The sequence below is a fragment of the Saimiri boliviensis genome, chromosome 1 (assembly GCF_048565385.1).
Source record: "Saimiri boliviensis isolate mSaiBol1 chromosome 1, mSaiBol1.pri, whole genome shotgun sequence".
Lineage (NCBI taxonomy): Eukaryota > Metazoa > Chordata > Mammalia > Primates > Cebidae > Saimiri > Saimiri boliviensis.
The window spans coordinates 79,730,482-79,754,527 of record NC_133449.1 but is presented as its reverse complement, the minus strand read 5'-3'; the positions used below and the strand labels follow the sequence as shown (position 1 = coordinate 79,754,527).

The 24,046-nt window shown below is 33.4% G+C and overlaps 2 protein-coding genes across 18 annotated transcripts in view; one reads left to right on the top strand and one right to left on the bottom strand.

Moving 5' to 3' along the window:
* VRK2 (VRK serine/threonine kinase 2) overlaps positions 1-15,224 on the top strand; it is a 103,080-nt gene extending 87,856 nt beyond the window's left edge. For all 9 annotated transcript variants that reach the window (XM_010333577.3, XM_074399758.1, XM_074399744.1 and 6 more), the window contains 2 exons: positions 1,989-2,150; positions 14,704-15,224. In XM_010333577.3, coding sequence (XP_010331879.3) covers positions 1,989-2,150; positions 14,704-15,051 — 510 coding nt within the window. In that variant the 3' untranslated portion in view covers positions 15,052-15,224. The remainder of the gene's footprint in view (positions 1-1,988; positions 2,151-14,703) is intronic.
* FANCL (FA complementation group L) overlaps positions 15,111-24,046 on the bottom strand; it is an 80,921-nt gene continuing 71,985 nt past the window's right edge. For 5 of the 9 annotated variants that reach the window (XM_074399791.1, XM_074399796.1, XM_074399803.1 and 2 more), the window contains 6 exons: positions 21,258-21,408; positions 18,968-19,051; positions 18,653-18,698; positions 18,490-18,571; positions 17,150-17,266; positions 15,111-15,522 (listed from right to left, as the gene is read on the bottom strand). In XM_074399791.1, coding sequence (XP_074255892.1) covers positions 15,391-15,522; positions 17,150-17,266; positions 18,490-18,571; positions 18,653-18,698; positions 18,968-19,051; positions 21,258-21,408 — 612 coding nt within the window. In that variant the 3' untranslated portion in view covers positions 15,111-15,390. The remainder of the gene's footprint in view (positions 15,523-17,149; positions 17,267-18,489; positions 18,572-18,652; positions 18,699-18,967; positions 19,052-21,257; positions 21,409-24,046) is intronic. The other 4 variants (XM_074399800.1, XM_010333580.3, XM_010333581.3 and 1 more) reach the window with 1 other exon arrangement.

Sequence of the window (24,046 nt, the reverse complement as noted above, 5' to 3'; positions counted from 1 at the left end):
CAGCAACCTCACTTCCTGTTATGTATCCAAGGGAAATAAAACCAGGATGTCAAAGAGGAATCTGCACTCCCATGGTCATTGCAACACTATACCCAATAATCAAGATATGGCACAACCTAAGTGTGTGTCAGCAGGTGAATGGATAAAGTGTGGTTTGTAACTACAATGTTACATATATGTGTGTATATACATGTATACACACACACAATGGAATATTATTCAGCCATAAATAGAAGGAAATCCTGACATTTGCAACATTGTGGATGAATCTGCAGGACATTATGCTAAGTGAAATAATCTAGACACAGGACAAATACTATATGATCTCATTTTTATGTCGAATCTAAAAAAAATTAAACTGAAAGCAGAGTGTAGAACAGTATTTGTTCGCATGAGAGTTGGGGAAAATGGGGAGATGCTAGTCAGAGGGTACAAACTTCTTCAGTAATAAGATGAATGAGTTCTGGAGATTAATATACAGCATGGTGACTAATAATACTGTATTGTCTTCTTGAAATCTGCTAAGAGAGTAGATCTTAAGTATTTTCAACACACAAAAATGGCAATTATGTGAAGTGATGGATTTGTTCATAACTTGATTGTGGTATTCATTTCACAATGTATACATGTATCAAAACATCATGCATCCTTTATATATAATTTTTATTCTCAATTATATCTCAATAAAGCTGGGAGGGAAAATCTCATCTAATCATTTATAACATGGAACACATTTTCACAATGATTGGTAAGCCAATATTTTATTAGGATAAAACAGTATGCAAGAACCTTGGGAGACCCTTTGTTTCACACTAATGGTGTGAGGTGCATTCCAAGATGACATCAGTGGAAAGTGGCTCAGAAGATGGGGACATAAATTTCCCCAGTAGTTTGGGAGGGTGGAGTGGTGGAAATAAAGAATCCCTGCATGATTAAGAAACATTTCCAACTTGCAAGTTACTGAAAGGCAGTGGTTTTGTCATCCTTTTATAAGCTGGGATCCTGAAGGAGGGGAGAATAAAGAGTGCTGTTGTGACAATTGACACCTCGCCACAAAACACCAGCATATTTGAAGGGGAGAAGTGAACACACTTGGCAGTGAAAGCTAAAAATTGAGAGACTACGAATTAAGGCTCTGCTTGCCCAGCCAATGTAATTCATTCTCTATTTTGGCACTGGTTACTCCATTATTTCCCCTTTGTGCTGATCCTATCTTCTGCCCCCTATTTAACCCATGAGAAAAGGTGATGGCACTTTCAGCTGCTATAAACATGAAGCTGCTGAACAAATCCTTCATATAAGGACCTTTGCTGTAGCTTTCAATCTTCCAACAGTATTGTGGGTTCTGCCCTTCTATTTCCGAGTCTACTTCAAGGTTATTGAGAGTTGGACATCCCCCAGATATCACCATGGTGTGAAAAAGAAACCTTAGAGACAGCAAGCTTGTAGAACTTAACCTCTGATACTGGTACATTTGATGACATGAACTGTTATTCATCTTGCTCAAAGGTTAAACTACCTGCACAAAAAAGTAAGCAACATCACAAGCTGCTTTTACATATTCATATTAATTAGGCTCACTTCAATGATAGAAAACTAAGATTTTAATTAATAAGAATTTAAACTACAGAGATACACTGGATCCACTCCCAGCAAAGGTTAATAATGAATTCATGTGCAGTTTTATAATGTGACAGTTTTCTCTCAAAATGTTGTTTTCAGTAAGCAAGTTATCTATGGAGATAATTTCTAAAGAGTACATAACAGTGGCACTAATTTTAATTGGCCTTGTCCCATTCATGAGAAAGGGTCTGGATCTTGCCAATGACCATAGTTTTTCTATAATGTCCATTTGTTGCTTTCCTCTTTATTTCTTTTTTTAAAGCTTGGCAAGTTTAGAGTTTTTAAAAATCTGGGCATAAATGCCTTATTTTTTTAAAGAAATACCAAAGGTTTCATTATATATTATTGCTTATTTATACCAACAGGTTGATTCACAAAAGGCTGCAACAAAGCAAGTCAATCAGGTACAAAATAGGTTAATAGGAAAAAAAGTCCACAGTGAGAGAAGCACTGAGTCCTGTGCAACATGGAAAAAAGTGCAAAAAGAGGAGACGCTCATGGGATTGATGAACAATGAAGCAGCTCAGGTGAGAGGGTTGTTTGTGTGGGGGTGTTTTTTGACTTAATGTTACATTTTTTTTTTTTTACTTAATGTTACATTAGAATATGCCCTTTGGGAATAAAAACATCTTATTTTCTCCTAAGGGCCAAGATTGTGTGGTTTTGTTAAATGAGAAGGGACAGAAACTATCCTAGCCAGCTGATAAAATCAAAGCAGCTGACATCAGTTATCACAGAAACAGAATAGCAGTAAGCACATTTGCATACAGAGCTGATTTCTTTATCCTAAGAATATAATGAAGTGCACTTAAATAATTTTGCCATCTATGATCCATTAGGGACTCTTAACGTATTCTATACTTTTTCATTCGCTCCTCGAGTCTAACCCATACAATCAAATATAAGTGTAATGTTTCCTTGCAAATGTGGTTGTATTTTTAAATGATGCGTTTTTTACATCAGTCATTTGGGTGGATAGTGACTCACCTTTAGCAGATGACTCAGTCAAATAACAGTAAAAATCCTCCCTAGTCTAAACTTTTTGACAACAAGAAGCCTACAATGCATTTATATTTGCAGTGAAAAAATATTTAATTTTGTCAAAATGACCAACATTTTATATGATCTATATACCATTTCCCCTAAATGATTTGAGGTAGTTTATGGTATGAAATAGGATAATTTAATATCCCTCCTTATATATCCCACCCCAAGAAAAATTGATATATCAGGCAGCTGTGATGTTAATCACTACACTGAGCACTGAATTTGGCTCTGAACTTCTTGGCAGCTGAGACAAAAATTAGAAGCATAGTACTTATGCTTCTTCAGCCAGCCAGCAAGTCTACAAGTCTATCCAGAGACAGAAATGCTTTTTTTTTAGTACTAATAGGAATCTTTTACATTTATTCTGTTATAAAATAGTGGCATTATTTGTTGTCTTACTTTAAATTTATGTTAAAAAACTACTTCTCTTAGACATATTTTAGTTACTGTTTGTAAAATTAAAGGCAAATTGTGCTTGATGACAAAACTTCGAGATTCTAAAAATCTCTAGTTGCGAGATTCTTTCTCAGCCCTTACTTAAGTACACCAAAAATCACCTGGTGTACAGGGGTAACCAGGCACTATGAAAACACTGATGCAAAGAAATGGATTCATTTTTGGCTGTGTTGGCAATGAGATATTGAGATATGTATGTGTAGATTTTGTCACTTCAGAAAGTCTTGGTTATTTTCCCTGGTCAGTCCTCTTCCCCCAGGGAATGTTCTGCCATTTTGATTCTCATCACTAGATTAGATTTGTCTCTTCTAGAATTTCATAAACATGCAGTCATATAGCATGCATTCTTTTGGGCCTGGATTGTTTCAAGTGTGTTTTTGAAGATTTGTCCATATTCATGCATGTATTAGTAATTTGTTTTTTCCATTGCTGAATAGTACTCCATTGTATAACTGTATCATAATTCACATGTCCATTGTATGATTATATCATAATTCACAAGTCCATTCTCCTATTAATGGACATCTGCGCTTCTAGTTTCTGGCCACCACGGATATAGTTGCTATGAACATTCTGGCACAAATCCTTCTATGGTCATGTTTCATTTCTCCTGAGATGTAGAATTGCTGGGTCATAGGATAGCTATATATTCAATTTTATAAAGAGCTTACAAATAGTTCTTGAAAGTGCCATGCTCTACTCCCACCAGTAATGTACAAGAGTTCTAGCCATTCCACCCCCTCCCCAATATTTGGTATTGTCACTCTTTTTAATTTAAGCCATTCTAACATGTGTATTAGTATGTTATTGTGGTTCCAATTATTCATCTGATGTCTAAGTTTGAGCACTTTCACGTTTTTACTGACCATATATGTGTTTTTATAAAGTATCTTTTTCAAGTGTTCTAATTTTTATTTGGATATTTGTCTTTTTATTGTTAAGCTGTAGGAGTCCTTGTCAGATTATCTGTATTATGGATATCCTCTCCTAGTGTGTGGCCTGCCTATTCATTTAATTAATAGTGTCTTAAGATGAGCAGAAGCTTTTTATATTATTTGTTATCTTTATATGAAGTTCAATTTATCAATCTTAAATAGTTTTTTTTTTCTCTGTAAAGATAACTAAGAAGCCTTTGCCTACCTCAAGGTCACAAAGTTATTTTGCTCTATATTTTTATAGAAGGCTCATGATTTTAGCTTTCATTGTTGGGTCTATGAGCCATCTCAAATTAATTCGTGTGTATTGTGTGAGTTGCGGGTTGAAGCTCCTTTTTCATATAGCTTGCACCATCATTTGTTGAAAAGATTTTCCTAATGTATTTGGCGGATTTTTCAAAAGTCAGCTGATTGTATAAGTGTGGGCCTATTTCCGGGCTCTGTTTTCTTTTATTCTACTTGTCTCTCCTTACACCAACACTACACTGCATCAGTTACTACTGCTTTACAGCAAGTTCTGAAATTATAATAGTTCTTTAATCCCTTTATCTTCTTTCAAAAATCTATTGACCATTTTAGGTCCTGGTCTGCTCCATAAAATTTAAGAAGTAGCTTGTTACTTTCCACCAGAAAATGCACAATGGAATTTTGATTTGGGGTACATTAGGCTAAAGACAGGTTTATGGAGAACTGGCATCCCAACAATGTTGAGTCTTCCAGTGCATAAACCTGGTACTTCTCTCCATTTACGTGGAATTTCCTTAATTTCTCTCAACAGTTCTGTAGTTTTTGTGTAGATGTCTTATATATCTTCCATTAAAATTATCTCTAAATATTTTTATCCTATTATAAATAGTAATTTTCTAAATTTAATATTCCAGTTATTTGTTGCTGGTATATACAGAGAGAATTTATTTTCTACATCAATTATATTTGATACACAATATAATCTTGTGTCTTGGGACCTTGCTAAATTCACTTATTAGTTCTAGTAGGTTTTATTAAATAGATTCCTAGGACTTTTGAATAGTTAATGATGTCTATGAATAGAGACAGTTTTACCTCTTCCTTTCCAACATATGCCTTTTATTTTTTGTTGTTGTTGTCTTATTATACCTGCTATCATCTCTAGTGTTATGTTAAATAGAAGTTGTGAGAGTGGCATCCTTAGCTTGTTCCTGATCTTAGGGGGAATGCATTCATTATTTCACCATTAAGTTAGCTGTTGGCTTTTTCTAAATGCCCTTTATCAGGCTGAGGAAATTTCACCATATTTGTTAAAAAGTAAGTGTAAATAATGAATGAGTGTTAAATGCTTTTTTGCGATCTCTTGAGATGATCATATGATTTTTCCCCTTTACTAGTATGATGAAGTACATTGATTTTTGAATGTTAAATCAACCTTTTATTTCTGGGATAAACCCCCACTTAGTTATCATGTCTTTTCCTGCTGAATTCTGTTTGCTGAATTCCAACTCAGTGGCTGCTGAATTTCAGTTCCATGGAGGGTTTTTATACCTACATTGATGAGACATACTGGTCTGTAATTTTCTTTTTTCAAAGTGAAAGCAAGTTTATTAAGAAAGTAAAGGAATAAAAGGATGGCTACTTCATACACAGAGCAGATGTAACATTCTTTTCCATAATATCCTTGCATGGTTTTCTTTTCAGGGTCATTATGAATTATATAAGTTGGAAGTATTCCCCTCTGTCTTCAGAAAATGTTTTTGTTAAGATTTGCCTTTCTTAAATGTTGGATAGAATTTAGCAAGAAAACCCTTGGGGCCAATAATTTGTTGTAAGAAAATTTTTAACTGCGTATTTACTTTCTGTAATATATATAGTGATCATTAGATTTTCTTTTTTTCTTGTGTCAGCTTTGTATTTGTATTTTTCAAAGAATTTTCCATCTCATCTAAGTGGTGAAATTTATCAGCACTAAGTTAGGATATTCTTTATTATCCCTTTAACATCACCAATATCTTTATTGATATCCTCTCCTTCATTCCTGATAATGGTAACTTTTGGTTTCTTTCTTTTTTTATTTTAATAGTGTAGCTAAGGGCTTCTCATTTTCATTGATCTTCTCAAAGACCAGCTTTCGTTTTATTGATTTTTTTTTTTTTTTTTCAAAGAAAGACCAGCTTTGGTTTTGTTTTATTTTTTTTAAAAAAAAACTAACATTGATATATTTTCTATTTCACTAATTCTTTATCATTGCCTTGATTCTACTTATTTTGGGTTTATTCTTTCAAGCTCATAAGGTGAAAGTTTAAATCACTAATTTTTTTCTTTTTTTCTAACATACAGAGTTAAACCTATAAATATCTAAGCTGTGCTTTAGCTGTCTGTATTCCACAAATTTTATTATGTTTTCATTATTCAGTTCAATATATTTTCTAATATCCCTTGATTTATTTCACCTGTAGATTATCTATTAGTATGTTATTTAATTTCTAAGTATTTTTAATGTTTGATCAGTATCTTTTTGTTATTGATTTCTAATTTAATTTTGTTGTCATCAGAACACATCCCTTATTATTACAATCTTTTAAAATTCATTGAAACTTATTTTGTCACCCAGGAAAGGCCCAGTTCAGTTAATGTTCCTTGTGTACTTAAGTTTGGGTTTAAGTTGTTTGATAGTGTTCAAATCTTCTATATCTTTACTGTTTTATTTTGTCCTCTTGTTTTATCATTTAATGACAAAGGAATGTTAGAGTCTCCATCTGTAATTGTGAATTTATCCATTTCTCTCTTGTATACATTTTTGCTTTATAGATTTTGATGCTGTTATTAGGTATATGCAGATTTAGTAGTTATATGTTCTTGGTGAACTGTCCTGCTCATCATTATGAAATATCTTTCTATATATTTGTTATATACTCTATCCTGAATTCTACTTCATCTGTCTTTTAACAATTCCAGACTTACTATGATTAATATTTATACATCGTATCCATTTCCATCCTTTTATGTTTAATCCACCTGTGTCTTTTTATCTCTGGCTTTTGTAACTAGCATATAGTTGATTTGAGTCTTGCTATTTTATGAAATCTGAAAGACACAATCTTTTATTTTCTCCATTTCTGTTTCATGTAACTGTATTTTCTCAGTTTCCATTTAAAGTAACTTTTGACGTAGCTGGGTTTAATCTACCATTATGCAATTTGCTTTCTTTTTGCCCCATTTGTTCTTTGTCCCTTTTCACCTCCCTCTTGCTTTATTTTAGACTAATTGAGAATTTTTCTCTTCTTGGCTTTTTAAACTATGTTTGTCTTTTTGTCTTTTGTTGTTGTTGTTGTTGTTGTTGTTGTTGTTGTTATTGTCACTCTAGAGCAAGGGGTCAGACAGCTCCATGGCCTATGGGCCAAATACAGCCGACCAACTATTTTTGTAAATAGTTTTATTGGAACATAGCCATACTCATTCAGTTACATATTGTCTATGATTGCTTTTGTTCCCTAGTGGCATAGCTGAGTAACTGGAGCAAAGACTGTATGGTCCGAAAAGCCTAAAATATTTACTAGCAGGCATTTTATAGAACAAGTTTGCAAATCCCTGCTCAGAACAATCCTGCCTAATAGAAATATAGTGCAAGCCACATAGGCAATTTTTAAAATTCTAGCCACATTTCAAAAAGTAAAAAGAAACAGGTAGAATCTATTTTAGTAATATCCTCTAATTAAAACATATGCACATTTGTATAATTAGAATAGTATTACTGATATATATTTTACATCTTTTTCTATGAAGTCTTCAAAATTTGGTGTCTATTTTATACTCACAGCACATCTGAGTTACAACTAGCCATATTCTAGAGCATGGCTCTAGAAATTACCATGTGTACATTTAATGGATCATATTACATTCTATCTTGACTTAATGTGTGAGAACCTTATAAAAATATACTTCCATTTATTCCTCATCCTTTGTGCTATTGTTGTTATACATTTTGCTTTCACATGTGTAATACATTTCAAAATGCATTGTTATTGTCGCTTTAAGGAGCCATTTTTCTAAAAATTAGGAAAGGAAAAAGAAAAAAAGTTTTAAATATCCCAATATTTACAGTTACTGGAATTCTTTATACCTTCAATAGATCTTAATTTGGTATCATTTCCCATCAGCCTCAACAAAAGTCCTTTAACATTTATTGTAGTGTATATTTCCTGGAACCTAATTCTATCACCTCTTATCTGTCTGAAAATATTTTTATTTCACCTTCAGTTTTTTTTTTGGTAGTAATAGACATATTTTATTTCTGCATTTCTTTTTTAACAGTTTATTTTGAAGTAAGTGTAGTCAGAAATTGCAAAATACATATAGCCTCCATATACCCTTACCTACCCTTTCACCCAACTCCTGCAAATGAAAACGTTTTACATAACCATAATATAATTTTACAAAGCAGGAAATTGACATTTATATACCACCATAAAATACAGACCTTATTAGGATACCACCAGTGTTTCCCAAGAGATTTTAATACATGGAGTAACCACAGTTATCCTACAGACCTGTTCCATGACCACATAGGAATCACTCATGCTATAATGACACCCTCTTCCCAATCCTAATCCTCAGAAAGCAGTAGGTTTATTCTGCATCACTATAATTTATCATTTTGAGTGTATCATATAAATCAGATCTTATGTAACTTGAGATTGGCTTTGTTTCATTCATCATCGTGCCCTTGAGATCTATCCAAGTTTTATGTACATCAGCAGTTCATTCCTTTTTATTGCTCAGTAGTAATCTGAAGTATGGATATACCATTGAAGAACATTTGGTTTCTTTCCAGTTTTTGTACATTCACCATTTAGCAGGTTAACTGTAGATATTTTTGTAGATGTTCTTCATAAAGTTGAGGAAGTTCCTTCTCCATTTCTAATGTACTGAGAGTTTTCATCATGAATAGGTGCTGAATATTGTCAAATGCTTTTTCTGTATCAATATGAACATGTGATTTTTCTTCTTTAGACTGTTACCATGGTGGATAACACTGGTTTGTGGTTTAATATTGAACAAGTCTCAGATTACTTGAATCAACCCCCCTTTGTTATTGTATATTATTCTTTTTATATGTTGCTGGATTTAATTTGTTAGTATTTTAATGAGTTTTACATCTGTGTTCATGATAGCTTGATGTCTATTGTTTTCTTTTCATTCTACTGTTTTTGTTGGTTTTGGTATCAGGGTAATGGTGACCTTATGAGTTGGGTAGCCTTCCTCCTCCTCTTAATTTCTGGAAGAAAATGTACAGAATTGATTTTGTTTCTTTTTAACATGTTTTGCAGAATTCTCTAGTGAAACCATCTGGACCTGGAGATTTCCTTTTTAGCTATGAATTCAATTTCTTTAGTAAGACTATTCAGATATTTATTTCAAGAGTAGGCAAACTTTTCTGTAAAGAGCCAGATGGTAAAAATTTAGGTTTTGCAGGTCATATGGACTCTTGTCACAACTATTTATCTCTTGCATTTTTATTATTTCATCTTGAGTTAGTTTTGGTAATTTGTGATTTTTCCAGGAATTGGTCCATTTCATCTGAGCTATCAAATTTTTGTTGGTAAAATTATTCATAGTATTCCTTTATTTAAATCCCCTAAATGCCTGTGGGGTCTGTAGTGATATTTGTTTCTTCCCAGATACTGGTAGTTTGTGTTTTCTTTCTCTGTCAGTCTTGCTAGTTTATCATTCTTATTTGTCATGTCACAGAACCAGCTTTAGATTGATTTCTGTATTTTTTAATTGCCAATTTTATTGATTTCTACTCTAATTTCCATTTCTGCTTGCTTTGGATTTCTTTTTAAATTTTTTTTAAATTCTTTTTTTAATTGACAAATATAATTGTGTATATATATATCATATCTATGGGGTACAATGTGATGCTTTGATATATGTCTACATTGTAGGATGTATAACTCACACTAAAAAACAAATCCATCATGTCACATACTTGTCATTTCTTTTTATAATTTCTTGGGGTGGAAACATATTATTAAATACAGACTTTTTGTCTTATATAAGTATTTAGTACTAGCATGACATTAGCTAGGTCCCACGTATTTTGATGTGTTGTATTTTCATTTCTATTCAATTCAGTGTATTTTTTAATTTTCCTGGGGTCTGGGGTCTCTTTGACCCATTTAAAGGGGTCTTTATATTTTAAAGCATTTGGAGATTTTTATATTATTTTTCCTTTAGCTTGATCTTGGTATATTTTTTTCCCTTTTTTCCAGTTTAGGTAGAAGCTTAGGCTATTGATTTGAACCCACTGTTTTTTCTAATATAAGTATTTCATGCAATCAACGTACTACTAAACCCTGTTTGTACTGCATCCTGTAAATATTTATATATTTTTATTTTGTTCAGTTAAAATTATTTTCCATTGTCCCTGGAGCCATCTTTTAATACCTTTGTTATTTAGAAATGTGTTAATTTTCAAGTATTTGAAGATTTTTTTTTCAGTTACTGATTTCTAGTTTAATCATATTATAGTCTGACAATGTAAATTTGTTAGGGTTTGTTTTATGAGATAGGATATGGTCTGTCTGGTTTTATGTTCAAGTTGCAGTTGAAAAAGAACATGTATTTTTCTGTTTGGGGGTGAAATACTCTATAAATATCAGCTAGATCCTATTGGCTTGTGACGTTACTAATTTCTTTTATATCTCTGGTGATTTTTCACTCTAGTAGTTATATCAATTAGAACAGAGCTTTCTAGTTAGGGAGATGTGGGTTGCCAGCAACTCTTTGCTGTTTGTTTAATGCACAGCAGGCATGGTCAAAAAGGTAAGCGCCTCCAGTTTCTGAGGCCAGTGTGGAGGGTTGCTGTTGCTCTGCTGATGTTTGCTCAATGCAAAGTGGGGAAGGTTGGTAGGACTCTACTACAGTCTCTACAGTGTCTGGTGGGGAAGAAGAGAGGCACCACATCTGCCTGTTAGTGCAGGGAGGAACAGGTTATATGATTCTGCCTTACAGTTTGGTAGTCTCCTGGTGGGAAGGGAAGAAGGACCACCTCAGTAATACAGGCTGGGAAAGGTTGTCAGAGCTCTCTCTCACAATTTCCCTAACACCTTGTGGGATAGGGTATCACCTGGTTAACGTGGGGATGTTCAACAGGGCTCTACCCGTCTCCACAGTGCTTGATGGGAAGGGATAGGTGTGCTCCCTGGTTAGTGCACGGTGGTGATATTCAGAAGGACTGTACCCTCCCCTCCCCCATTTCCACAGCACCTGGAGAGAAGTAAGAAAGGTACAGCTTCTTTCATGGTGTTCACCTAGGGTACAGCAGGTATAAAGGGATTCTGTCCTGTAGTCCTCTCCTCCCCAGAGCTATTGGCTAGATAGAGCATGTTTTTCATGGTTGCCTTTTTTTTTTTTTTCCCAGTCTATACATATTGCTGTTTCCAGATTGCAGGCTGTTTTATAGCCCAGGCTGGAATAATAGGAGGTACTGAAGCACAAGCTGGGTGGAGATCCAAGTGAGGGTCATTTCTACAATTTTCATAGTGTTTTGATAGGTGCTTTTTGTGCATGCTTTAATTAATAGAATAAGGTGGGATACTTACTCTTTCTTGTCTAGAATTGGATGCCCCTCACTTTAATTTCGAAGGCTTCATTGAATATGGAATCTTTTTCAGAACTTTAAAAATGATGCTTCCTAGGTATGATGGGGTTTTGTTTGTTTTGTAAGAAGTTAGCAGTTATCATTGACCCTATGTATAATCTATTTCTTTCTGAGGCTCTCAAGATTTGCTTGTTATCTTTGGTTTTCTAAGTATGGCCCTCTTTATTATGCTTTGGCTTCACTGATTTACTTTTTATCAATGGATTATTTGTCATCAAATTGGAAAGGTTTTATATGATTTCATCAATTTGTTTCATGACTTAATCCCTCTTCTTTCTGAGATCCAAATACATGCATGTTAGACTGCTTAACGTTTTTCATAGGCAGCTGAATAACTATTTTATCATCCTTTTAGCTTGCTATATCTCAGGTTTTTTTTTTTTTTTTTTTAAGTCTGACCTCTAGTTGATTGTCAAATCAGCTATTAAACCTAGCCAATGAATTTTTCATTTTATACCTTGTATTTTTCAGTTCCAGAAGTATATTTCTTGTATGTTGAGATTCTGCCTCCCCCCATCTGTTCATTAATTATGTTCAACTTTAATTCCTTGAACATATTTATGTAGATGTTTTATAGTCCTTGTTTGATACTTGTACCATCTGGATCAACTCTCAATCTCTTGTTAGTTTTTTCTCCTGTTACAGGTCACATTTCCGGCATCTGATGTGTTATAGTTTTATTATATGCAGAACATTGTGGATGCTGTGGTCTTTAGACTCCAGATTTTATTATTTCTTTAAAGAGTTTTGAGTTTAGTTCTGACAGACAGTTAACTTATTAGTGATTCAACTTGATTGTTTTATAACTTCTTTTCAGGTTTTTTGGTCTAGTCTGCAGTAAATCTTAAATTGTGGCCTTTCCTAGGTCTTTGTTATTTTCCTTTCCTCAACTATCATAGCCTTGTTTTAGATACCTATTTCGTATATTTTGTCTAATTTTATTTTGTGTTTATTTATGGGTTTTTACAGCAGAAGGGGAAGTTTGATATCCATTTTTCATGGCCAAAGTAGAAGTGGTACTATTATCATAGCTTCCCAGTTGATTCTGATGTGCATTCAAAGTCAGTAACTATTCTAATGCAGGATTTCTTGACAGCAACACTATTGACATTTGGGAGCTAGTTTATTATTTGTTGTGGGGGAGCTGTCCTGTGATGTAGAATGTTTCACATCATTCCCAGTATTTATGTCTACTAGGTGTCAATAGTACCTCCTCCTAGTTGTAACAACCCAGAATGTCTCCAGAAATTGCTAAATGTCCTCTGTGGGGCATAATCAACCCAGGCTGAAAACCAATGAACTATCAGAGTAGACTGTGCAAACTAGCTGTATTGGCATCATCTGGAGCTTCTCAGAAACACGGAATCTCAGGTCTTACTCTTAGACCTTTTCAATGAGGTCTGCATTTTAATAAGATACGATGATCTGTTTGCTTTCAAATACACAAACAACAATGCCATACACCAGGGGACAGCAAACTTTCTTAAAAGTCCAGAAAGAAAATACTTTCAGGTTACCTTCCATGTAGTTTTTGTCAGAACTATTCAACCATGCCATTGTAGTGCAAAAGCCCATATTGACAATACGTAAACAAATGGATGTGGCTGTGTTCCAATAAAACTTTATTCACAAAACAGGCAACTGGCCAAGCCAAATTTTGCCAACTCCTGTTACAGACTATCCAAAGCAGACCTCTCAGTGTACTGAAGACAACAAGTGGTTAAATTCCTAGATGAGTTCCTTCTGGTATGTCATTTGCTGATGTTCAAGAGAGATTAGGTGTATAGGTTACATGGTAGATGATGCTGTAAATTATAGTAGCTTGACTACTTACCTAAGCAGGTATACCTCCCAACCTTCCACATGTAAGCTATATGTAAATGCTGCTTACATTACCTTACCCTTTAGAAATATGATTTGATAGCATAATTATTTTTATTTGTATTATTCTTTATAGGCCTACTGGAATAATTATTCGCTTATTTTCCCTTTAGTTAATAAAGCTGACAAATTTATGAAAAACTGCATTAATGTGACTGTTAGCTCAGAAAAAGTAGTTTAAAGTGAGTTATCTAACTCAGGTAATTTCTTTCTTTTTTTATAAGAAAGCTGAAGTCTTCAAAACATTCTTTGTTTTATGTAGGATTCCTTTCTGACACTTAGAAAACTGTATCTAGCAAGGGGAGAACTGTTTGGAGGGTGGCAATTTAAAGGCTGAGAGGGTAGTAGCTATTCTCAGAATGATGGCATTGTGTCAGATGTTTCTATTATAGATGAAACTAACAGTGAGCAAGCTTATTTTGTTTTGTTTTATAAATTTCTCCTCTTCTAAGTTACTTGATAAATGGTGCTAAGAGAGGGCATTCCATAGGTCACCAAAGTCAAGCAGAAAAACTCGACTTTCAGCCAGTTAAGTGGTGATCTTAACTGAATCCTGGGATTTTGGCCAACAGGAATGATGAAGACATAGAAATAGCTCCCAAAACATGCATATAAGTAATCAGTTAATTTGTTTTATATTAATATATATTCAGTCTATAGTGGTTAGTCTTTATAGCTTTCCTAGAAATGTAACACTGTATCTACCCCGAGGCAGTTTTGTTTGGCTGTGTACAGCCTCATCCTTTACCCACTATATAGCAGATATCACTTCTCAGTTGCCATGGCATCAAAAGGTTAAGAATCACATTAATGACCAAAATATTTCTAATTATGGCTATCTTTCCCCCATAAGATTAAGCTCAGTTTTTTTGGTTTTGCCAAGAAAATTCAAACTATTTAAGAAATTGCCTACTTACATGGTTTAAAAGAACCACTCAAATTTGGATGTTTATAAACTCTTTAAAAGTTTAAATCTTAAAATCTAAGATCTTTAAAAATTACTTCTTGGAAAAAAAACCATACAAAAACTTGATTGTATATTTTATTTAGCATTCTTATACATTACACAAAATAAATAGTGGGATGACTCACATCTAACTAACCATATATGTATTTTTTCCACAGGAAAGCACAAGGAGAAGACAAAAATATCAAGAGTCTCAAGAAGTTTTGAATGAAGTAAACAGTTTCCCACAAAAATTGAGCTACAGACAATTCCCAAACTCATTTTATGAACCTCATCAAGATTTTACCAGGCCAGATATATTCAAGAAGTCAAGATCTTCATCTTGGCATTATAAATACAATTCCACAGTCAGTCCGGGTATCACAGACTCAGAAAGTTCAACAGGACTTTGGTCTACAATTTCCCAGTTTACTCTTAGTGAAGAGATAAAGGCAGATGTTTATTATTACAGGATCATCATACCAGTCCTTTTGATGTTAATATGTCTTGCTTTATATTTTCTCTGAAGATATCAAAAGTCCTTTTGATAATTTTTTAACTTTCCAGCTCTTCACAAAATGTTATCTCCTATTTCAGTGTTTCTTCCCAGACATTTTTAAGGTAATTGGCTTTAAAAAGAGAACATATTTTAACAAAGCTTGTGGACATTCTAAAAAATAAAATTGCTTTATACTAGAAATAGTGTCATAGTACAGTCTGGAAAACACTTTTCTGAACTTTGAGATCACCTAGCAAATCTAGAAAAGGAGTTTAATGTTTTTGATCAGAATTTGAAAAATCAAAATGCAGAACAAAATGTGTTTCAAAAGTTTTAAATAAGCTGATATACTATATAGGTCTATCTTCTAGAATATATTACTGAAAGCTAAGCACATTTTATGAGATATGATTACCAATTTGCTTACCTTACTACAATATGGACATTCACCAAATATGATGTTAAAACTTTGTCTACTAGTTGGTAGTCCTCTCAGCCACTGCAAATTTTAAAAGAGAAGCATCAGCATAATTACAGATACTCCAAATGTCATTCCCTTTCTTTTTAAGGGTATTATGTTTTTATTTCAGAAGCCTTATACATTAATTTTGTTTTGCAAAAGTAAAGGGTATATTTCCTGAGCCAATAGCAGACTATTAACATGCTGAATAACAAGGGAAATGAACATGGAATTGAAGGTCTAAACCAGACCTGGTTTATAACCAGACCAGATTATGGGCCCTTTTAAGAATCTGATGAAAATTATGCATTTTTTTGTTTGTTTTTTTGTTTTTGAGACAAAGTTTCACTCTTGTTGCCCAGGCTGGAGTGCAATGGCATGATTTCGGCTCACCACAACCTCCATCTCCCGGGTTCAAGCAATTCTCCTGCCTCAGACTCCCGAGTAGCTGGGTTTACAAGCATGTGCCACCACACCCAGCTAATTTTTTATTTTTAGTAGAGACAGGGTTTCTCCATATTGGTCAGACTGGTCTCCAACTCCTGACCTCATGATCTGCCCGCCTTGGCATCCCAAAGTGCTGGGATTACAGGCCTGAGCCACTGTGCCTGGCTATGCATTTTCTTTATCCTCAGAATAGACATACATAAAAAATAATGCATACAAGTTCATGGTGTTCAGACTTTCCCTGAATCTGTTAATCACAAATTAACAACTCTTGCTATTAAAGATACTATAGGCTCTTGAAAATTTCTTAGTTCTGGTCTTAATCACTAACAGTGGGTTAATTTTCAACCCATTGATTATAAGCATGAGGCAGTCAATTTTAAAAAATTAAATGAATACTCATAATTACAAAGAAAGCACATTTTTCCTTAGAGTATTTCTGTAATTCAGCCTGGTATTTTATGATTTTATATAAGGTAAATAGATGTCTCTGCCTAAGTTCTCCAATTGCAAAGTATAGATGGCACCAACTGCTACCTGTAATCACAAAAGTAAAAGATGTGATATTAAGGAAGACTCAAATTGAAGGCACCATACAATTGCCAGGTGTTCTGTATACAGTTGCACAGACAGTTAATCATTTATCAACTAGGGCAAATGACTAAAGACAGGAATGAAAGCAGACTTCACATAAAGTAACTAAACTGGCATTGCCTGAGTGCTGTGAGATATTCTGATCACAAGAGGCATTCTTCTCAACAGAAAAAGTAGTAGTATTGCATATATTCTATTCTTAAATGCAGCCTGAAAAGTAATAGGTACTAATGGTGTAATTCCATTTTCACTTCATTGCTGCCACTTTGAAGCAATGCTACCTTGGGTAAATCTATGAAGTTTACATTGTGGTAAGAAGATATTTATAGAAAAGATTCCAATGTACAATCAGTTTAATTTGTGTGTGTCAATAAGCTAGTCCATGAATATATTCTGGATAGATTTTCTCCCTTGTTGGATACTTCAGGACATTTCTTCATCATTAGTAACTGTGATGAAGAAATGAAGCACACATAAGCATCTGGAATAAACTTATAAAGGAGTTAATGGCCAAAGAGAGGATCACGACAGACTAAACAGATTTTAGATGCTGTGTCTTTCAAACAGGCATACTCCCTATGTTGTGTTAGCTGAAAAAAGTCTTGACAATGTTTTTGTTTTTTACCTCATATAAGCACATTTGATGGAAAGGTTGTCCACACTGGGAATTATCACACACTTGATCAGGAATGGCACCATCAAGTTGATAAGCATAACAAATTCCACAATCCATAGTAAAATCCTTCAAAAGAAAAATATTTATAAAAAGCATATGTGTCTCACTAACTTACTGTACATATTTGGGAGGGTACATGTGACATTTGGATACATGTATACAATGTGTAATGATCAAATCAAGATAATTAAGATACTAATCACCTCAACATTTACCTTTTGTGCTGGGAACTTTACAATTCTTCTAACTACTTTAGAATATGAAATTACCTATGTGTTTAAAACACAAGGTAAGATCAGTAAGAATGTTTTATAGATATAAAAATAGATTTTATAAAGGTGACTATATTGCTGTATTATAGGAAATATAATTACATCACTATTTAACACCTAGCAAAGCTATTGTAGAGTGTTTCCTTTTTCACTTAATAAATATACACAGCTAGGCTAAACAAGAGATTCCATTTTTGGCTGACAAGATGTTTGGGTGTTAGTAATTCTCCCATATCATACATCAATATAATGTCCCTAATAAATTATATAAAGATAGGAATTGACATTTAGCTAGTGATTACTAAACAGCAAAATTCTATAACCAAAGGAAAAAGAAAAACACCACCATTTAGTAGTCTACAACCTTAGCAGCCTTGTCAAAAATCAATTCTGAGTTTATTTTTGCAATATAGTGTTATCCAATTTTGAGAAACTATACTGCTTCACAACTTACATGAAGCTAATCAGTACTTCAGCTATCAGTAAGCAGACTGTGTAGAAAAGCCAAATATCTCATTAGCTACTTTGGACCTTTCCCCTTATTTTTAATAAATGTCTGTCATTAATAACTTCACTACTGAAGACCATGAAAGAAGTATATAGTTGACCCTTGAACAACATGGGTTTGAACTACACAGGTCTCCTTATTCACATTTTTTTTTTCAACCAAATGCAGAACAGAAATACAGTACTGGGGAGATGCAGAACCTGTGTTTCTACGAAATCTGTGTATACAGAGGGCTGACTTTTTTCTATATATGGGTCCCGCAGGGAAACTGTGGAACTTGAATGTGTGTAGATTTTGGTATCCATGGGCAGCCCTGAAATCAATCCCCTTATTCCAAGAGACAATCATATGTAACAGCCAATCAAAGGTAACAAGTTCTTTGATGCACTTCAGAAGTCTGTGTTACAATATTTTTCCACTTCCCTCCCTTTTCAGCCTCATTTTTCACTGAGAAGCATTTAAATGTCATTATGCAATGCTGTTTGGATAAAAGCACAGATAAAACTTACAGATTTTTCCAGGATAGCACGAGCTGGAAAATCAATTTCTAAAACATCTTTCAAATTTTGTAACACACTATTTTCTGGATCCCTGAAAGCATGGGAAAAAAAATTATGCTATGAACTTTGTAAAATCACCAAAAAGTAAAAATTATATTGCCAAGGTACCTACCACAAGTGTATGTTCCTGCTCAGCTTAATTCCCAGGGGTTTTACCACTTCAGATTAAAAAAAAAAAAAGTTTAATAATTGCATGCTCTACTCATGGTTTGTAAAGCCATATGATACAGAATGTTTCCTTAACTACTTGATTAGAAAATCAAAATTATATGTATTATGTTAAAAAACAATTACACAGTTCAGAATGCTGAGACATTTTCATTTAAAATAACTACCATTAATATACTAATATTTTCTAATAATTTAACAACGGTAGGCAAGGATTTTATGATTCTATTAAAAAATATTTAAATCTCAGATCTCATACCATGGTCAGCTCCAAGAAAGAAGCACTCAGGAAGCATAGTAGGATGTTTCGGGTCTACCTCTATATTTATGGAAACATTATTCCCTAGAAAGAAACAAGATTAAAGCTTTTAGAAGTAGAACAGCCCATCAAGCCAATAAAAATGAAGAGATGTTGGTCTGGCTACCTATTTAACCGTTTACCCATAGAAAGATTAACCAAATGTTTTGTAGTTTTTTGTAATGGTAAATATATTGTTATAATTTAACCAAAAGATGTACTTTTGATATTATGATTATCATTAAAGGGATCTTAAATCAGCCAATCAACAAATTAATATATTTAATTAGATTGCAATTCTGGTCAACTGTATTAAAGTTCAAATAAAAATGCTCTGTGGAGTGATAAAGGTCTTTCATATCAAAACTATCACAAGTCATAAGTTTAAGAAATAATTATCTAAATTACTTTTCATGGCTTTCTTGAAAAAGTTTATATTTCACAGAACTATGGTCAAATGTAAAAAGACTAGCAATATAGTAAATGGTAAAAACATAAGACAAGTTTTATAAAAATTTATAAAAACATTTTCTGAATTATTTTGCTGCATGTGAAACTTTCCCTTATAATTTAACAAAAGATTTCATTCACAATGGCAATTGTTCATTTAATAACAAAAATAGTAAGTAACCTAATTTCCCAAGACCTAAAAAAACTGGCACTAGATTCTTTTATATATTTTAACTGTACTGGGCTATAGCATAAGTTTCAGAAATTTTAATTCTGTTTCTTGAAGGTACACAGTGTTATTAAGATCAATTTGGATTTTTTATCGTAAAAATGGCTTCATAAATTCTGTACACTATAGAATAAACCTTTCATCAAGCCTGGCAACAACATAAATGCAATGATTACCCATCTGGCAAAAAGAGATCATCAGTGGCTAGTAAAAAATGACTAGCCATTCAATGAGAAAAATAAAAATACAAAAAGTTAAAATACTTTTGGTAACACATTCTTTACTATGAACACAAATTTTTTATCAGCCCTCAATACTGTCATCTAGTAATGGCTCCAGACTGTTATGTCACTTAATAAGGGCATATTAGCTAATCTTTCCATTAACTTGTTCAAAACTTGGTCTTAAGAAACCAAGTCATGCCTGGAGGAAAAAAAAAAAAAAAGCTAAAAGGTAAATAGAGAATGAATTAAAAACTAGGCTATTTATGCTCAATGAGAAATAAAAAGTATATTTAATCATGACATGATAATTATTTTAATGGAGCCATGAAAATAATGAATTACTACATTTCTTTGAAGAAAATATTTTGTTCAGAAATATACCATAATTTGGCTAATTATTCCATTTTAAACACGGTTAGACTTTTTCAAACCAGTAAAGTGTTACTGTTTGTAGAACTGCTGTATAACTATACTTTTTTCTTCTCGTAATAGCATGTATGTCACATTCTCCCTCCAATAATCTGTATTATACCTAGGAATACAGTGTAAAAATTGCTCACTAACTTGGATGTGATTCACATCAGAATTTCAAAATATCCTTGAACAATATATCTATTTAGAAAAAAAGACAGAAATTGGTATCTTAAAACTAGCTATGGTATTTAATGTAAGCTTAAATATAGTTTATCTAAAATCTTGAGAAAGGTTGAACTCTGAAAGTGACTTTATGTTTTGCTTGCTTATAATGAAAATACATAACCATTTTATTGTCAAGAGAATGTGATAACACTGCACACCTATTTATGTTTGTACCATAACTTACTCATAATTTTCACATATTTGTAGTGAAGAAAATACTTAAACTGTAAATTCTTACTCTGTGCTTTCTGTTTACTCTTCAGTGGCATGTCTACTAAAAGTTTTTTATGTTCCTCTATATTTCTATCAGAAAATATTCCTAGATCTCAGCACACTAATTTTTTAAGTTTCACAAATGAAGACTTTATTATTCAAATACACTTTTTTCTGGTTTAAAGTAATGTAAATTTTGAATAACCTGCTCCACCATTCCTGTGCTAATTAACAGCTAATTAAACACACTTCTGAATGTTTTGGATCATCACCTCTTATAATGAAACACCTCCGGACTTGCCATTTTCACCTAAAATATTTACACTTAAATGGGTAGCAAAACAACAACAAAACACAGTTCATCCAAAAAAATTTTAATAGCTGATTTCATACAAAGAAGTCTGAGTCCAACTGCCATTGTTAAATTACTTTTCATAAGTAATACAAAGTAAAATCAAACTCCCAGAAACAAACCCCTAACCCTCTTTGTCCCTACCTAATGCAATTCTGCGTGCTGTTGCACTCCGTGGAGGTTTTTCTGGCTCAAGTACCCAGGTCTTCTCATCGATTTCATCCATAACATCCCAGAATGCCTTTAGTGATTCTAATGCTGCCAAAAACTGACTGTAAATGCTTATTAATGAGCTCTGTGAAAAAATGAAAGTTGAATAAGTTATGTGGCACTCTACCAATAGCAGATAATCTTTTACTTAAAATACACTCAATTTAGAAATTTTAAGCTGTTTCATTTAGCTAGAAAGTAGACTCCAGTAAACAGGAGTCAACTCTCCCTGCTTCGTATCTCTTACTACAGCATCGACAGGATTCTTTTTTATTGAGAGTAGACTATACACCTGAGAAAGAATGGATTTTAGAAATCATAATTATTTTTCTTTTAATGCTTTGTTATACTACAGGCATGGAATAGTAATGAGTACTACAAGATGATATGTACACAAAACTTTAATAAATATTTATGTAATACAGCTAACATATAGGACCTACACAAACTGTCTATAGATTTTTAGTATGAAAATCTTAATTTCATGTTTATTGCAGCAATCAAATTAAAGCAGTGCTATTTGTAATTTGATTACTATCAAAAAATAACTTTGAGGACCTAATTAGGCAAAGCACGAAAAAGTTTTACACATTTTTAAAGAATTAAAACAGAAGTTACAAATGATGTTTTTCCACATTTAACTTTTAGCCAACCTCTGAATTCAGTATTTCATATATTAATTCTTTATAGAAATTAGCTTAAATATAGTTGCTCTACAGTAATGCCATCACTGACTTTAAAAATCAATTTTTACTTTTAAGCAAAGGAGTTTCTCATAAAACAATGTGGTATGTTTAAAAGATACAACTGCTTACTAAATTCTTTTGATATAAAATCAATCAAAACAAATAGTTTAAAATAAGAATTAAGGGTTTTATAGTTTCAAGTAAGCAAAATATAAAGTCACGTACTACAAATGTTGTCAATCTCAAATAACTGGCCACACCAATAATCCAGGAATATGATACACCCTAAGATGAAAAGAAACTAGCCACTTGCTTAAAAATGATTATATATCTATATACTTAAGGAAAACCCATCCCATTCTGTCACTTCACTCAAGGTTTACAATTAGATGAATTCACGGCTCAGTTCCACTGAGTTGGATTCAACTGTTCTAACCTTCTACACACATTTAAAAAAAAAAAAGTGTAAGAGTAGGAATTAGAGCCTAATGTCTGAGAAAAAACCTTTGAGGATACTGACATTACAATGTCTGTTCTCTTCTGGTATATTTTACTTATCTATAAGTTTAGATGACAGAATCCAGAAATCAGAAAATTAAACTCCCAAGAAGCTAGTTTTAAAATCAGTACAACAGTGTATCTCTGTCTCTCATTTCTCTCTCTCTCCATCTGTTTCTACATGTGTATTTAAATTCCATAATTACCTATTACCTTATATACCCAAGAAAAGGATAACCCCTCTCCCAAAAAAGTTACGTTTTCACAGTGGCATCTTTTATTAGAAGTTATTTTCAATGGCACTGTCCATTTCTCTATGCACAACTGCAAATAAAATCTTAACTGCATTTTGAACAGAAAATAAATTTTTCAATAAGAATATGGTCAAAAATGAAACATCCCTGGAACTAGAATTGACTTTCTAATTACAGAAAAAGTGAATTTTAAACCTAAAAGCCATTACATTATTTTACTAGCTAGTCATTTGCGGTAGATACATTAAACAGTATTTTTACATTCCAGATAGGGAAAAGAAAGGCCAAAAAAGTGACAAGTTGGACACAGAAACACTTCTCTTCGGAATTTCAATGAGCTTAGAGGGTAGACATCAAAACTACTGTATCAGTGAGCTATGTGATTAACTAATAGTTTCTCCAACTGCTTATTTGGTCCATTAAATCACTCAAAAACTCTTTATTTTGAATTTATTCCCCAAACTGAAAAAATACATTATTTCTAAATAATAACAATGGAATTAAATATTCTACATATGGCACCACAAATGCCAAGAAATAATATAGCCAAAATTAAAATCAAAGCTCAATAGTATTTTGCAGGGAGATTTGAAAAAGTATTTTTAAAAATAAAAATAGCCAACATTCTTGGTGGTTGGCAAGATGGTTGAATAGGAATAGCTCTAGTCTCTAGCTCTCAGCGAAATCAAGGCAGAAGGCAGGTTATTTCTACATTTCCAAATGAGGTACCTGGCTCATCTCACTGGGACTGGTTAAACAGTGGATGCACCCCACAAAGGACAAGCCAAAGCAGGTTAGGGCATTGCCTCACTTGGGAAGCGCAAGGGGTCGGGGAACTTCTCCTCTAGCCAAGATACATTTCCCTCATGGGAAGCTGTGAGGGACTGCCATGAGGAAAGGTGCATTCCAGCCCAGATACTACCTGGAAGTTGAATCTGGCCAGAGCCAACTGCAACTCTGCAAAACCACTGTAGCCAGCCTGCCTCTCTAGATTCTTCCCCTCTGAGCAGGGCATCTCTGAAAGAAAGGCAGTAGCCCCAGTCAGAGGCTTATAAACAAAACTCCCATCTCCCTGGAACAGAGCACCTGAGGGAACAAGCAGCTGTGGACACAGCTTCAGCAGATTTAAACGTTGTGCCTGCCAGCTTTGAAGAGAACAGTGGATCTTCCAGCACAGCACTCAAGCTCTGCTAAGTGACACACTGCCTCTTCAAGTGGGTCCCTGACCCTCATGCCTCCTGACTGGGAGACACCTCCCAGCAGGGGTCAACAGACACTCATTCAG